Source organism: Poromitra crassiceps (genome assembly GCF_964638095.1).
Source record: "Poromitra crassiceps genome assembly, chromosome: 4".
NCBI lineage: Eukaryota > Metazoa > Chordata > Actinopteri > Beryciformes > Melamphaidae > Poromitra > Poromitra crassiceps.
In genome coordinates this window covers 25,625,919-25,643,461 of record NC_139626.1, presented here as the reverse complement: position 1 = coordinate 25,643,461, position 17,543 = coordinate 25,625,919, and the positions used below count along the sequence as shown (strand labels likewise).

The 17,543-nt window shown below is 40.3% G+C and overlaps 1 protein-coding gene across 1 annotated transcript in view; it reads left to right on the top strand.

Moving 5' to 3' along the window:
* Positions 1 to 17,543, top strand: part of LOC310775702 (MAGUK p55 subfamily member 3-like) — a gene marked incomplete at both ends in the record, with an annotated part of 41,400 nt that overhangs the window by 13,731 nt on the left and 10,126 nt on the right. The window contains 13 exons of the mRNA XM_083635847.1: positions 475 to 556; positions 1,200 to 1,285; positions 1,437 to 1,511; positions 2,727 to 2,923; positions 3,226 to 3,290; positions 4,942 to 4,959; positions 9,056 to 9,097; positions 11,463 to 11,528; positions 11,817 to 11,975; positions 12,553 to 12,633; positions 14,017 to 14,110; positions 14,722 to 14,830; positions 15,506 to 15,625. Of these exons, the coding sequence (XP_083491973.1) occupies positions 475 to 556; positions 1,200 to 1,285; positions 1,437 to 1,511; positions 2,727 to 2,923; positions 3,226 to 3,290; positions 4,942 to 4,959; positions 9,056 to 9,097; positions 11,463 to 11,528; positions 11,817 to 11,975; positions 12,553 to 12,633; positions 14,017 to 14,110; positions 14,722 to 14,830; positions 15,506 to 15,625 (1,194 nt within the window). The remainder of the gene's footprint in view (positions 1 to 474; positions 557 to 1,199; positions 1,286 to 1,436; positions 1,512 to 2,726; positions 2,924 to 3,225; positions 3,291 to 4,941; positions 4,960 to 9,055; positions 9,098 to 11,462; positions 11,529 to 11,816; positions 11,976 to 12,552; positions 12,634 to 14,016; positions 14,111 to 14,721; positions 14,831 to 15,505; positions 15,626 to 17,543) is intronic.

The following is a 17,543-nucleotide window of genomic DNA, read 5'->3' as shown; positions in this document are numbered from 1 at the left end:
TTGTGGCACAACAATACCCGTTTCTTTTGTGCAACTTTAGGAGTGAAGTAGCACTTCATAAGGTGGCCAAGAGGTGGCAATCTATCGCATGCCGGTGAAAACGTCAATGGCGGGGAAGCGTTGTCTCTTAAATTACGTAAAAACACGTCAATGGCGGGGAATGAGCAAACAAACGAGTGATATAACCACCATCAGATGCAACATCTGATGCAACATCAGATGCAACATCATAGGAGACATCAGGCTACACCGTCATAGGTCTACGGAGTCATTCCTCAGATGGAGCGATCACCAGTTACCTAGCCTAGCCAACAGCAGTATGCAGCATGTCATTGGGGTTCTCAAGTGGGCACCTTCCTTCACCGATGTTTCGTTAAGTTAAGTTAGGCCCCACGACACCTCAAGAAGGCTTAAGTAGACTGAAAGTTATGTATGAACTAAAAAGCAGGTTTGTTGGTTGGTCTCTTCCACCAGGGGGCGACTATTCGAAGAGACGAGGTCACAGGCGCTGTGATCGTGGCCAGAATCATGAGGGGAGGAGCAGCTGACCGCAGCGGTGAGAGCAACAACACACACACACACACACACACACACACACACACACACACACACACACACACACACACACACACACAATCAAATTAAACATCACAATAAGGGCCTTATGAATGAATCTGTGCTCGAAGATATTGAATGGGAACAGAGACAATACGCTTACCACCACACCGGACTTTCTTATCAATACTGATATGGTGATAGAGAAGAGAGGAGATTATAGTGTGACCCCACTAACATAGAAGTACTTCACTGCAACTGTCAACGGAGATGAAATCCTTGAGATTAGAGCCATGTGATTGTATCTTGGGGGATTACAAACAGGGGTTTGCTCGTACCCGTTGCCATGGCGATATCAGGGACTTTAGACGCAAAATGTCTGTTTTGTTCATATCTGGGGGTTATATTTGGAAAATACTTTCAAAATACTCTTACTGGCATTACACATACTTGGATATTCATGTGTGTGTGTGTGTGTGTGTGTGTGTGTGTGTGTGTGTGTGTGTGTGTGTGTGTGTGTGTGTGTGTGTGTGTGTGTGTGTGTGTGTGTGTGTGTGTGTGTGTGTGTGTGTGTGTGTGTGTGCGTGCGCGTGCGCGCATGTGCGTGCGTGCATGCGTGTGTGTGCGTGCACATGTGTTTCCAGGTCTGGTGCATGTGGGGGATGAACTTCGAGAGGTCAATGGAAATCTGATAATACACAAAAGGCCAGATGAAATTAGTCAGATTCTGGTAAAAGAAGCATTTATTGTATCTGTTGAATTGCACATATCAAACTGGTTGAGATACTGTGTGATTATTTGCACGATCTGATTTCACCTTGGTGAATTCAATCGTGCGTGATTATTCGTGCTAGTTGATGGTGGATGATGTTTTTGACCAGTCCCAGTCACAAGGCTCCATCACCCTCAAAATCATCCCGGCCGTCGGAGAAGATGACAGACTGAAGGAAAGCAGGGTGAGTTCTCCAACATGAAAAGAGAAAAATGTAATTGTTGATATTTTGAATAATCTTCCAGATTAAAAATCAGGCATTGGTTCAAATGGCTGACTGTCACCTTTACCAACTGAAGGTGTCTCATCATGAACAGCAGCATTATCTCTTAACAGCAGCATTTCTCTCTTAATTATTGGGTGTAGGGACGCACCAATATAAGAAATGTTGGCCAATACCGATTTTTACCAATGTCGATATGATCTGTATAAAAAACAAGTTTCTCTGATAATCAAAAGTAAACACTGTGAATTTGAAAAAGCAATGTCTTTCTTTATTTCCAAAACATTTGGAAAAGCCCATAAATCATAGATTATTCTAAAACACAGTTATTGTCCAAAGATCATACAAATTGAACAAGTCTCCTCTTATAAATATTTAGGCATCGATGTGGACGCGGCTCTATCTTAGAGTGCACACATAGATTATGTCTGTAGTAAAGTATAACATATTCATTTTCTAAGGAGACTAAGGTCTTTTGGAGCAAATACAAATATTTTGTTTTCTGTTTTTCCAATCAATTCTGCAGTGTTATGCAGTATGGAATTAGTGCGTGGTATAGTTGTCTCTCTGTTCAACTTAAAACTCGACTGAGCTGATACATATTTGCTAGTGTATTTCGTACACTAAAAGAATGTCTCTGGCATGCAATATTACGTCCGACCCAGCTCATATTTTATTTGAAGAATATCAGTTTCTGTCATCATCAACAGAAGATTTAGAGTCCCACAGGCTGGGCTGAACAGACTGTTCCCCAGTCTGTCAAACTGATAAAGCAGTCTGTGTTCTAGGCCTCAGTGCTCCTGTGTGGACCAAGCACTGAATATTAAGGCAGGGATTCTATTTGTATTCTTATTCCTCCTCCTGTAATGTATTCCTATTATGTCTGTTGTCATACATGTTGTAGCATTTATTTGTACTGTTGATTGTTTAAATGTTTGTAAATTTCAGACTTGCCTGACAATAAAGAGAAATCGAATTGAATCTAATCTAATTTAGAGCATTGTTTCCTTTCTATATGAAAATTGTGTCTGATACGATAACCAATATTAACATTGCTGTTAATTTTGCTCATCGGACCAGTACCGATATATTCAAAAATTACTAACATCGGCCGATACCGATATGATTTGCCGATATAGCGTGCATCTCTAATTGGAGGTACTGTATCTGCTTCAGGTATATCTTCGGGCTCTGTTCGACTACATGCCCTTTGAGGACAAGGCCACGCCCTGCCAGGAGGCGGGACTTCCTTTCAAGAGGGGGGATATCCTCCAGGTGGTGAGCCAGGACGACGCCACCTGGTGGCAGGCCAAGAGAGTGGGAGACTGCAACCTGCGTGCCGCACTCATCCCCTCCACACAGTTCCAGGAGAGGTAGCCAGCTCTATCCACTTTCAATTGAAGAATGTGTCGATAATTAGCCAATGATAAGGACAACTTGAGAATCTAAGAATTATTACACAAAATAAGCTTAGAAATTGTTTGAAAGTGTGAATCTCAGCTGTAATAAAGCATTTGATCATGATGCAGTTAATCACAGACATGATACCCAGGTTGAGAGGCACGATTGGATTTTTCACACACACACACACACACACACACACACACACACACACACACACACACACACACACACACACACACAAACAATCTCTTTTCATTCATTCTTTCTCCAGGCGCCTGAAATACAGGATGAAAATGGGCTCCTTCCCTGCTGGAGTGTCCACTAAAATGCCCACATGTAAGCTTTAATTCATTAATTTGACCTTGGCATTACCTTCATTTGAGTTAGTAAGGGATCTTTCCATCTTGACTAACAACAAATTGTACATAATCTATGAGCATGGGTGTACATGAAGCGGTTATTCTCGCGTCTATATATCTAATCTAACAGAGAGCAGGGAATCTGAAATTAATCTCTAAAATATGTGATCCATCATTCCATTCGCTCATCCAATCTTCAGGTCAAATGAAAACAAAGTGGTTGGTCAAACAAAGGGTGGCAGCCGAGCCTGCTTTAAGTGACCTTCTGCTATTCGACAATCTGCCCATGAAGAGATTTGTGGATTCTGCATATCTGCAGAAACCAATGAGATCGTTCTATAGACATTTCTCAGTGTAGATGCTGACATGCATGAAAACTAAGCTGAAATACTATATTGAAGGAGTGGGTCCTCTAGTCTAGATACTAGCATTGGGGAGGAAGGCTGAAAATGTTTTGTTCTTTAATTTGCAATATATACAGTATACTGTATTTGTTTGAAGATTAATTTCTGTATTTGTTGTTTTGTGATGGACGTGCTATATTTGTAAAGGGGCTACACTGAATGCACAAAATATTAGGGAGACTTTCTCTTTTCATGAAGTACATGGTGGATGAGGTGAATCCAGGTAAAAGCCATTGGGGTCTATCGTCCACCTGCGCAAAGGCAGGGCAAATTGCATTAGCATCTGCCCTGGCTGTCATTTACTATCTTCCAACCCGCGCACGTGCCAATTTGAGGTTGTGCGCTCGTGCGGCAAGATGTGAATCGGGTTTGCGCAGAGCAATCTAGTAAGAGAGTGGTGCCAGCGGAGGTCCAAAATGAATGAATGAATGATGAATGAATAGCCAGGAAGGGAGCTCGTGCTACATTTGAATGCATAAAATAAAGCTGATAATATACAATTTGATTCTTTAAACATCTCTGACCCTTTCAAAGTACACCACAAACGGTCCATTTTGCCGCAACTCGACAGCACTGCTTAATCCAGAACCTTACTTCCGGGAACTTTTGTGAGTTAAAAAGAAAAGGTCTATTGGAGTGAATGGAGATGTCGCAACTCTTCTATTATATGGATCTGGGTTTGCACCCCCATCTGCGCTCGTGGGTGTGCCAGTCTGAAAAGGAGGTGTGACAAGCTCAAATCCTGGTGTAGTGCTATCTAGAGTTCTCAGTTTCAGACCCGACCCAGCCCGCCGGGCTCGGGCTGACAATTTGATAATTGGTCGGTTCGGGCACGGGCTGTGCAATAATATGCAACAATAGACCCTTTCACTGTGGCCATTTTGTGTCTAAAAGGCAGGATAAACACAGGTGTACTAAAGCATTAAGTAGGGTTTCAAACTTCCAGTCCATTTAGGTGTTCCAGTGCTGGGGCCCTAATTAGTGAGTTGATTGCAGCTGTGTTTATCCTGCCTTTTAGACACAAAATGGCAGCTGTGAAAGGGTTCTATTGAGATGTGGATTGCGCAAAAGGGACTGCAACTCGAGATCAGGAAGACGTCCCTTATATTTTGGACATTATGTGTATAGTACTTCAGCCACAGCACAGCAGTGTGTTTATACTGTAATATTGTGTCACTCGACAGTCACACTCTGTCATTCCTTGCATTGCTATGCTAACCTCAGATGAGCGGGCGGACAGAGGTAGGTGGACTGATGTGAAGGGAAAACAACGATCTTATCCCAACATGGCATGCACTAACATTTTAATGGTGGGAATTTCTCTGTGAAATTCTATCGTCACACTTTATTTGGATAGTCCAGTGATGATACTCAACTTCTTATCAAGTGACTGTAACAACTTCTTATCAAGTGACTGTAACAACTTCTTATCAAGTGACTGTAATGTGTCAGTAACTTCTTATCATCAAGTGACTGTAACAACTTCTTATCAAGTGACTGTAACATGTCAGTAACTTCTTATCAAGTGACTGTAACATGTCAGTAACTTCTTATCAAGTGACTGTAACAACTTCTTATCAAGTGACTGTAACAACTTCTTATCAAGTGACTGTAACAACTTCTTATCAAGTGACTGTAACGTGTCAGTAACTTCTTATCAAGTGACTGTAACAACTTCTTATCAAGTGACTGTAACAACTTCTTATCAAGTGACTGTAACAACTTCTTATCAAGTGATTGTAACGTGTCAGTAACTTCTTATCAAGTGACTGTAACATGTCAGTAACTTCTTATCAAGTGACTGTAACAACTTCTTATCAAGTGACTGTAACAACTTCTTATCAAGTGACTGTAACAACTTCTTATCAAGTGACTGCAACGTGTCAGTAACTTCTTATCAAGTGACTGTAACAACTTCTTATCAAGTGACTGTAACAACTTCTTATCAAGTGACTGTAACAACTTCTTATCAAGTGACTGTAACGTGTCAGTAACTTCTTATCAAGTGACTGTAACAACTTCTTATCAAGTGACTGTAACAACTTCTTATCAAGTGACTGTAACAACTTCTTATCAAGTGACTGTAACAACTTCTTATCAAGTGACTGTAACAACTTCTTATCAAGTGACTGTAACAACTTCTTATCAAGTGATTGTAACGTGTCAGTAACTTCTTATCAAGTGACTGTAACATGTCAGTAACTTCTTATCAAGTGACTGTAACAACTTCTTATCAAGTGACTGTAACAACTTCTTATCAAGTGACTGTAACAACTTCTTATCAAGTGACTGCAACGTGTCAGTAACTTCTTATCAAGTGACTGTAACAACTTATTATCAAGTGACTGTAACAACTTCTTATCAAGTGACTGTAACAACTTCTTATCAAGTGACTGTAACAACTTCTTATCAAGTGACTGTAACAACTTCTTAGCAAGTGACTGTAACAACTTCTTATCAAGTGACTGTAACGTGTCAGTAACTTTTTATCAAGTGACTGTAACGTGTCAGTAACTTCTTATCAAGTGACTGTAATGTGTCAGTAACTTCTTATCAAGTGACTGTAACGTGTCAGTAACTTCTTATCAAGTGACTGTAACATGTCAGTAAAAAGTCGATTCAAGTGATACCCACTTTGCAACACTGGAATATCCAAACATCGTTTTACCAATGAACACCGCATCTTAGATTCACAGACAGTATATCTGAATGAAACAACTTCTTATCAAGTGACTGCAACGTGTCAGTAACTTCTTATCAAGTGACTGTAACAACTTCTTATCAAGTGACTGTAACAACTTCTTATCAAGTGACTGTAACAACTTCTTATCAAGTGACTGTAACAACTTCTTAGCAAGTGACTGTAACAACTTCTTATCAAGTGACTGTAACGTGTCAGTAACTTTATATCAAGTGACTGTAACGTGTCAGTAACTTCTTATCAAGTGACTGTAACGTGTCAGTAACTTCTTATCAAGTGACTGTAACGTGTCAGTAACTTCTTATCAAGTGACTGTAACAACTTCTTATCAAGTGACTGTAACAACTTCTTATCAAGTGACTGTAACAACTTCTTATCAAGTGACTGCAACGTGTCAGTAACTTCTTATCAAGTGACTGTAACAACTTCTTATCAAGTGACTGTAACAACTTCTTATCAAGTGACTGTAACAACTTCTTATCAAGTGACTGTGACAACTTCTTATCAAGTGACTGTAACAACTTCTTAGCAAGTGACTGTAACAACTTCTTATCAAGTGACTGTAACGTGTCAGTAACTTTTTATCAAGTGACTGTAACGTGTCAGTAACTTCTTATCAAGTGACTGTAACGTGTCAGTAACTTCTTATCAAGTGACTGTAACGTGTCAGTAACTTCTTATCAAGTGACTGTAACAACTTCTTATCAAGTCACTGTAACAACTTCTTATCAAGTGACTGTAACAACTTCTTATCAAGTGACTGTAACAACTTCTTAGCAAGTGACTGTAACAACTTCTTATCAAGTGACTGCAACGTGTCAGTAACTTCTTATCAAGTGACTGTAACAACTTCTTATCAAGTGACTGTAACAACTTCTTATCAAGTGACTGTAACAACTTCTTATCAAGTGACTGTAACGTGTCAGTAACTTCTTATCAAGTGACTGTAACAACTTCTTATCAAGTGACTGTAACAACTTCTTATCAAGTGACTGTAACAACTTCTTATCAAGTGACTGTAACAACTTCTTATCAAGTGACTGTAACAACTTCTTATCAAGTGATTGTAACGTGTCAGTAACTTCTTATCAAGTGACTGTAACATGTCAGTAACTTCTTATCAAGTGACTGTAACAACTTCTTATCAAGTGACTGTAACAACTTATTATCAAGTGACTGTAACAACTTCTTATCAAGTGACTGCAACGTGTCAGTAACTTCTTATCAAGTGACTGTAACAACTTCTTATCAAGTGACTGTAACAACTTCTTATCAAGGGACTGTAACAACTTCTTATCAAGTGACTGTAACAACTTCTTAGCAAGTGACTGTAACAACTTCTTATCAAGTGACTGTAACGTGTCAGTAACTTTTTATCAAGTGACTGTAACGTGTCAGTAACTTCTTATCAAGTGACTGTAACGTGTCAGTAACTTCTTATCAAGTGACTGTAACGTGTCAGTAACTTCTTATCAAGTGACTGTAACAACTTCTTATCAAGTGACTGTAACAACTTCTTATCAAGTGACTGTAACAACTTCTTATCAAGTGACTGTAACAACTTCTTAGCAAGTGACTGTAACAACTTCTTATCAAGTGACTGTAACGTGTCAGTAACTTTTTATCAAGTGACTGTAACGTGTCAGTAACTTCTTATCAAGTGACTGTAACGTGTCAGTAACTTCTTATCAAGTGACTGTAACGTGTCAGTAACTTCTTATCAAGTGACTGTAACAACTTCTTATCAAGTGACTGTAACAACTTCTTATCAAGTGACTGTAACAACTTCTTATCAAGTGACTGTAACAACTTCTTAGCAAGTGACTGTAACAACTTCTTATCAAGTGACTGTAACAACTTCTTATCAAGTGACTGTAACAACTTCTTATCAAGTGACTGTAACGTGTCAGTAACTTCTTATCAAGTGACTGTAACAACTTCTTATCAAGTGACTGTAACGTGTCAGTAACTTCTTATCAAGTGACTGTAACAACTTCTTATCAAGTGACTGTAACAACTTCTTATCAAGTGACTGACTGTAACATGTCAGTAACTTCTTATCAAGTGACTGTAACAACTTATTATCAAGTGACTGTAACGTGTCATTAACTTCTTATCAAGTGACTGTAACGTGTCAGTAACTTCTTATCAAGTGACTGTAACATGTCAGTAACTTCTTATCAAGTGACTGTAACAACTTATTATCAAGTGACTGTAACAACTTCTTATCAAGTGACTGTAATGTGTCAGTAACTTCTTATCAAGTGACTGTAACGTGTCAGTAACTTCTTATCAAGTGACTGTAACATGTCAGTAAAAAGTCGATTCAAGTGATACCCACTTTGCAACACTGGAATATCCAAACATCGTTTTACCAATGAACACCGCATCTTAGATTCACAGACAGTATATCTGAATGGTGTCCATGGAACCTCCCCCCACAATTAACCCGTTGTTGACTTGAATCTGTCCCTCACAGTCAGTTACCACACTGTGGTGTTTTAACATCAAAGCCCTCTAACCTCAAATCCTCGACTGCTCAGCGTACATCCGACCTGCCTCTCCCCCCTCCCTCCCTCGCTCCCTCACTTCCCCCTCCTCTTATCCTATCTTCTCTTCTGGCTTGCCGCCCTACAGAAGACTGTGACAGTGAGAGCACTCTGAATGGACAGGACATAGGTGAGGAGGCATGACGCATGTGACATTTAGGAATCACCTCTGCACTGCATCTCTGCTAATAATCTACGCACTAAACCATCCCTTGTTTTCAACATTAACACCGTATTCCTTTTAGGGGCGGGGTTGTAGCAGGGTGAAAGGGTAAATCCTTCCTCTCTTGTCCTACTTTGCTTTGTTGATCAGTTTTGTTTGGATTTCATTCGAGACACTAGGAGACGAGTGTCAGCTGAACAAGTCCAATTCATCAGTTTGAAGCATAAAAGGTTATTTCACCAAGAGTTAAAACACCACCAAATGTAACCTGACTCAGCAATTGTTAAAAGCTGATGGAAAAGCATACAGTGCAAAGCGAGGTAGACTGTTCACCTACCTGACGTTGTCTTCGTACTCCAGCCAATGATCAGGCTGCCTGGCTGCTCTTTGCTTCTGTGGCTTTTGTGTGACATGTTGTGGCTCAAAGCATTTCTCTGAGCCATGTTTGACCTGGACCATGTTTTCCCATCATACTGATCATTTCTGACTCAAATCTGATCAACTGTTTTTCGCTATAGTGATACTTGGTGTCTTGCTTGCCAGTGTATGTGGCTCTTAATACAGTCCTACAGGGCCAATGAACTCTCTCAAAAGATAACCCCAAAACGCACCAAAAGTGTGTTTTTGTCAACATATTGGCTGAAGTGAAAGATGTCAATGGAAATCATCTAAAGCCATGCCTTTCTCATACAGTTTTGTGCACTTCCTTGTTTACTATTTGGCAGCCAGCTGCTGGTATATCTGCATTCTACATGCACCACTGTGTAAAGTATTGCAAAAATAAAGACTGTAGTGAAAGTTGTCATGTCACGGATAAACTTAAATTTAAACAAGCAAATAGTAAACATCTTGTCTCCCACCACCAGTCATTGTCAATGCTGCCTCCTATCGGCACAAAGTCAATATTACAGCGTGACTAACAAACGGACAAATTCCCCCTTTAGAGGGCTGGGTTCCTACACACATAGAAAAATATGGAATTAGATGTTGGTAATTTCCAGGTGTGGATAAGTATGGAAAAAAGAAAAGAGTAATGGAAAAATATTTGTGTTTCCAGACTATTGCCCCTATTCTGTTTTCTAAAATGTAAAATTATTACTTTCTAAAAAATAAATTAAATTAATTGTTTTTCATGGATTTTGGAGCTAAATGTTTCCCACTGTGTGAGAGAGCACGGGCCAGAGCCAGCTTGATGTTGTCCAAAAGCAAGGTAAGACACATTACTGATGTTTTTTGATCAAAAACCTCATTGTGTCAACATTTTGTGAAAGCACCCATAGTCATCCCGACAATATTGTTGCAATATCGAAATTGAGGTATTTGGTCAAAAATATTGAGGAAGTGGGCTATTAGCTCACCCAAATAAACAAATGGGTGTGATGCAGAAGGTTGTTGGTTCAATCCTTGCATCAGACTGCCAGACGTCAACCAATCAAACTCTCTGAGCCACTGGGTCATACCTCTGAAGACAGGTTTTTCTCAGAGATTTTCAGTCTTCCCGCCTGGGTGTTGAGTCGAAACTCAAAAGTCTGACTGACTGAGGCTCGAACCCACAACCTCAAAACTTTCACACAGCTTTCAAACTCTGAGCCACTGGGCATGACCCTGTGAGTGACTTCACATGGTTCACAGGTTATCCTGTCTTTTTTTCCAATGTGTGTGTGAATGAGGTCTGCGGAACTCTTGTCAATTTGTAACTGGGTAGGATGAGGAGGATGGGATAGGTTCCCATGGTGGGATACAATAAACATGTCTTATTACAGAGTGAGCATCGATATTTGAGGGTCATGTACACTGGCAAACATTTAGTAAGTAGTTATATATTGAAGCAATTTTGGCTTGAATTGATCGGTATGATGGAAAATGGTTGGAAAATATGGTCCAAGTTGAAAATGACTGCAGTTATGCTTTAACATTGCTAATTTCTTCTACAGTACATTTTTAGATTGAGTTCAGTTTGAAGTGATCAGGAATTCACCACGGGGGGGAAACAATTATAATAATATGGCATCGTTAGTGATGTGTTACGGGTGTTTTTTACGCCCTCTCCCTGTATAGAAAAGCTCCGCACTCTTTGCACTACATGTGTGTATGTTAGAAGGCTCTGGTGCAAAATGCTACAGTCACTGCCACCTTCTCACAAGGTCTTCATGGCACCTCATGGCAGCTGTTTCATTATGCTTCACAAAAGCAGTCTCCATGCTACATGCTACAGGTTCTTTGTTTTTGGCAGAGGTTCTTGTATCGGTAGACACAGCATGCATGGCTTCCACGCTCACCTGCTTCTATGAGATATGAGCTGGTTGAATAAATGGTCTAATACGAGCTGTAGTCTCTCCCAAGAGTAAGGCAGCCCCTGCCTTCTGTGGCCATGCTTTCTCATGGGATTTTTACTCAGGTACTCTTACTGATTTCTACTGGTGTTGTTCAGTGTGTCTTTGTTGTTTGCTGTGACATTGATGAGGATTTCAATTGTAATCAGAGAGGCCAAGATACAGTATAATCTGTGATTTAAAAGTGAGGGAATTTTCAGTATACTTTGACTTTAGTTAGCTATTTTTCAGTTCCAACTTCAAGGTTTCAAAGTGGCATTGTGGGGCGTCAGGTATCTGCAGTAGACTTTTCGGAGTTTGGTGTGTGTGTCTCTGTCTGTCCATCTCACCTGTATGTCTGTCTTTGACCACAGCTGGCCTGCGCAGAAGTTTCCGCCTCAAGAAAGATCGGCAGGGTTCACCGGGAGAACCTCGCACTGCGGACGCCAACCAGACAGACTTTCTGATTTATGAGGAAGTAACACAATATCTACCACGCCGCAGTGAGAGGCCCCGCCTCATAGTATTGATAGGTAGGTTCATTATGGCTTTAAAGAGGCTACTGTATGCTTTTACTCTTAAAACAGTAGTTTGACACTTGCTATTGATTTTTTTTACACCAATCTTTATATGTGCTTAAAATGGGGCTGCAATAGAGGTGAGAATCTCATCGTTCTAATTGTGACCCCCGCAGATGAATATAATTTACCCAAATGACATGATTTGCAGAATGGTCTATTTACACAAGTAAAATGTTCTCTTTTTCCACATGATCAGAGAGATTTCTTGGGGTCTGTTAATGTTGAGTCTGGCTTCAACTCTATCTTTGGCCTGACAATCTGGATTGTAATGTATATAATAATATATATATAATGTATAGGCTTCATTGTGAAATCTCTGGAGTAGGCTAGAGCTAGAGGTTTGGTTCTACCTGTTTACATGGCTATATCCAGTTTGAAGGTGCTGAATAGCCAGATGTGTAAAAAGACCACAGAGACTCAGACCTAGAATCAGTAGTGAGAGTAGTACTAGTTTTAGGAGAGACATCACCGTGCATACAGATGTTTCTTGCATTAACTGTGTATTCTACGACTGTGTGTCTGGCCCCAGGTTCCCTCGGGGCCCGCGTCACTGAGCTCAAACAGAAGGTGATCACTGAGAACCCTCAACGTTACGCTGTGGCCGTGCCTCGTGAGTCCTTTCTTTTCAACATTTCCCCTAACTTGTATTTCTTGTCTTATATATCTATCATATATATATATATATATATATATATATATATATATATATAATATGCAGTCATTGTGCCTTGTGGGGATGCAGGCTGCAGACATCTGGGTTTGAGCAGCAGAAATGTCAATTGTAAATATTATATCTTACACACCAACATGAACACATCTATGGCAATATGAAACAACCTTAACCTTTATCTGCCTTTATTAATAATAATACTAATAATGAGTTTGAGTTTGAGTTTAACTTTATTGTCCCATAGGGAAATTTGTCTTAGGCATTTGTACAGCAGCAATAGGGCAATGACAAACGTAACAGACAGTACAGTACATCTGAAGACAAACAGCGTGTAAACAAGAGGACAACATAGTACATGATACAGCCTGGGCTACGAGTTAACAACTCTACCTAACCACGTATTGCACTTCAGTATTCAAATATTGCACTTCAAGTATTGCACAATTCCAAAACCGCATATCAAACCAAAACCATCATAAAACCATGGTTACTTAAAACTAGAAACATTAAAACCACAGTAAAGGGTAAAATAAATAAAAAGATAAAATGATAAGAGAAATAAAATGAAATAAAATGAATATAAAACTAAACTAAGGCAAGATAAATATCACATGACCAGACAGGCTGCAGGGACAGCCGAGCTCAGAGTGAGCTACCATGTATGCCACACCAATACCATCAGAGATTTCTCGGATCATCCGGCTCTTTAAGGAGGGTTCCAGAATCACCGAGCTCTGTCCTCTCACGACCAGGAAACGTTAATCCAGAGGTTTCCTGGGTCGTCAGGCTCTTAATGGATGGATAATACTAATAATACTAATAATAATAATAATACATTTTATTTGGAGGCACCTTTCAAGACACCCAAGGTCAGATTACAATCAGGGGTGAAATTGGATTGAAGTAAAACAATCCTAATTTTACCAGTGTGCTTACAATGCATATGAAAACAGTTGTGCAAATAAAACCATACAATGTGTATAAAAACAGTTCTGCATATAATACCATAGACAGACAAGAAAATTAAAAACAGAACACATTTCACCAGAAACAAGTATAGAATAGATGTGTCACTTATGATTGCACAGCCTTGATGATTGGCTGTCTGGGAGTAGGAACGACAATATTGCACGCAATACCTACAAGGCGATTCCTTTGCTAAATGTTCAGCATTGGCTTTGTACAGCATTCATCCCAGAAGCAACGTAACAAACATCCTCAACTCCTATGATGTTTGATGCATGTGGGCACTGCACAGACTCTCACTCACACATCATAATATATCCATTCAGTTATTATTTCTTTCCTCTGTGCGGCCCGCAGACACCACTCGGTCCAGGAAGAGCCATGAGAGAGAGGGAGTGGAGTATCACTTCATTACAAAAGCAGCCTTCGAGGCAGCCATCCAGAATAACAGGTGAGTGCTCAAACTGGATATTATAGTGCTTATCAAATAGTTAAAACAAAATATTCTACAGTAATTCACAAATATAAGAAGGCGGAGCACAAGAATGTGGTCTATCAATGAGGATTAATTTAAGCCTCCAGAGAAAAAATAAGCGAAGCCTGTTTTGAAATTGTTGTAACTGTTGAACTGAATGTTAAACATCATTTTATTAGCCAAGTCCATAACCTTTACTGTTAGCTTCTACAATCAAAGAACCTTTTTATTAGCCAAGTCCATAACCTTTACTGTTAGCCTCTACAATCAAAGAACCTTTTTATTAGCCAAGTCCATAACCTTTACTGTTAGCCTCTACAATCAAATAACCTTTTTATTAGCCAAGTCCATAACCTTTACTGTTAGCTTCTACAATCAAAGAACCTTTTTATTAGCCAAGTCCATAACCTTTACTGTTAGCCTCTACAATCAAAGAACCTTTTTATTAGCCAAGTCCATAACCTTTACTGTTAGCTTCTACAATCAAATAACCTATATCATATTGAAAAGCATCACTCATCTGACAAATTAAAGCAGGCTTTTACACTATTCACTATAATTGAACTATTTCTGGTGTATTTCTGCAGATTTATTGAGTATGGGGAGTACAAGGACAACCTGTACGGCACCAGTCTGGAGTCCATCCACAATGTTTTAGATAGAAACAAAGTATGTCTGGTGGACGTACAGCCAGAGGTTAGTATCCTAACCATCTGAGGGATGCTGTTAATCCCACTGTCTCGAGACTCAAGAGTATAGGTGATTTTTCCACTAGGGCAAAAGCACAACAGCCAAAAATTCAACAAAGTGTCATCTTTTTAAATAACTACCAATTTTACTGACTTGCATCTGATTTATTTTTAATGTTCATTTAATGTATTTATTTAAAGATTTTAACCAGCTTTCTTTTGAATGTCTCCCATTTTCATTGCATTCTCATTTTACTTTTTTTGTAATAGATTATTGAAAGCACTTTATATACTTTTTTTTATAAGTGCAGAATTAAGAATGATCATCATCATCATTATTGACAATTTAGTTCCACAGTATCTATCTACACTACAACAGAAGCCTGGTATCCAGCTAGCCTGGGTAAACCCAGCCCCCAGTGACCTGCTCTCAGGCTCACCCTGCTTACAGTCACAAGCTAGTGACTGGGAACTGAGAGAGCAGGTCACGTGGGGGCTGGGTTTACCTAGGCTAGTATCCAGCCCCATAACAGGCTACTACAACAGGACTTCATACAGTGCAAACAGTAGACTGTACATTTCACATTACATGGATCCCTAAAACACGTATCTTGTAGCATAATGCTGTTCTACCTGGTTTGTGGTTTGGGTTATTAATGACTACTTTTCTCCTCTCCTTCAGGCGTTGAAGACTCTACGCACTGCTGAGTACAAGCCATATGTTATCTTCGTGAGACCTCGGATCCATAATAGTCAATGCAAAAAGCTTGGCTCCTCCTCCTCACTTAGTGTAGGGATCACGGTGAGTTGCATATTAACTGCCTACACCAGAATTGACCTTCTTGGCAAATAGGAACACACAATACAGAATGTCTTGTTTTGTGCAGCATTATGCACCTGCTGGTTAATGGTGCTAATTATTTAAATCTTCATTGGCTTTATATTCACACAGACCTTGCACAAATCTTCTATCTATATATATAAAAGGGTGCTCCCTTTTATATATGGGCAATCTCTGTCTGTTTGTTTGTTTCAAGAATTTTGTCCAGCCACAGCTATGCCGTTTTATGTGCGATCGGGCTGAATCTTTCAGGGGTGTAAAGAGCACCTGACGGAGCCGGATCTTTTAATGATTAGGTGATGCCGTAATTACTGATGTCATCAGTGATGTCATACATATGCATTGTGACATCATTGTGACATCACGGATGATGTCATCAGTGACACACACACACACACACACACACACACACACACACACACAAGAGAGAGACTGAGGGAGAGGAGAGGGAGGGAGAGGCTGAGGGAGAAGGAGAGGGGAGAGAGAGACTGATAGAGACAGGGAGACATTGCGCGCGTGCCAATAGGGCAGGCGAGGCCTATTCTGACCTTAATTTTAAAGTAACTAGGGTTTCAGTCCTTTCAGGGCTGTACCTCTAGGTTCGCTCGGCTGCTGCATGCGCAGCGCACAATTGCTCAACTTCAAGGTTCAAGGTTCAAGGTTTTTATTGTCACATACAGCATCACAGACGTAATGAGCAGTGAAATTAGGGCCGCAGCCACTCCAAGACTGTGCACATGTAGAGACAGACAAGACAACAGTACAGTCAAATGAGTTAAAAACATAGTGCAGTCAAATAGAGTAAGAACCAAATGCTAAGTTAAAAAGTTAAAAGTAAAAAAAAAAAAAATTAAAATTAGGTAAAAATTAGGTAAAAGCTAAGAGTTCACCAGTAAACAGTAATAGCAGCAATAATAATTATAGTGCAATACAATATAGTGCTATAGATTAATGTAAAGTGCATAGATCTAACTATATATATCATTATTACCACTATTATTATAATAGCAATATATATATATACCGTATATATATAATCTATTTGTAGTTGTCGAGGGCCCTAATGGCCTGAGGGAAGAAGCTATTCTTCATCCTCTCAGTCTTAGCTGCTAGATGTTTCATTCTCCTCCCAGACCGCAACCTCTCAAACAACTGGTGGCCTGGATGGGAGCTGTCCTTCATTATTTTCGTGGCCTTGGCTCTGCAACGTTTCGGATAAATGTCCTCCAGGCCGGGCAAGGTGGAGCGGGTAATGCGCTCCACTGCCTTTATGACGCGAGTCAGCCTCTTCCTGTCCTTGCCATACCAGGCAGTGATGCTGCCCATCAGCACTGACTCCACTGTGGCAGAGTAAAAGGCTTTCAGTAAGGCTGAGGATTTTGTGTGCTTCCTCAGCCTCCTGAGATGGTACAGCTTCCCTGCCATCTTCTTCACCAGAGCAGAGACCTGAGCGCTCCATGTCAGGTCCCCACTGATGTGTACTCCCAGGTACTTGTAGCTGTCCACTAATTCCACTGGGGTCCCGTCGATCATAATCGGTAGATGTGGGGTCCTCTTACTCCGCCTAAAATCCATTACCATCTCCTTTGTCTTGGTCACATTCAATAGGAGATTGTTCTCCTTGCACCAGGACGTCAGGTGTTCCACCTCCTCAGAATAGGCTGTCTCATCATTGTTTGAGATCAGCCCCACCACCACTGTATCGTCCGCGAACTTCCCAATGATGGTTGACGGGTGTGTCGCCACACAGTCATGAGTGTAGAGGGGGTAGAACAGTGGACTCAGTCCACAGCCCTGGGGAGCACGATGTTCAGGGTCCGAGGGTCTGTGACGTTGTTGTTGCCCCACCTCACCCTCTGGGGCCTGTCTGTCAGGAAGT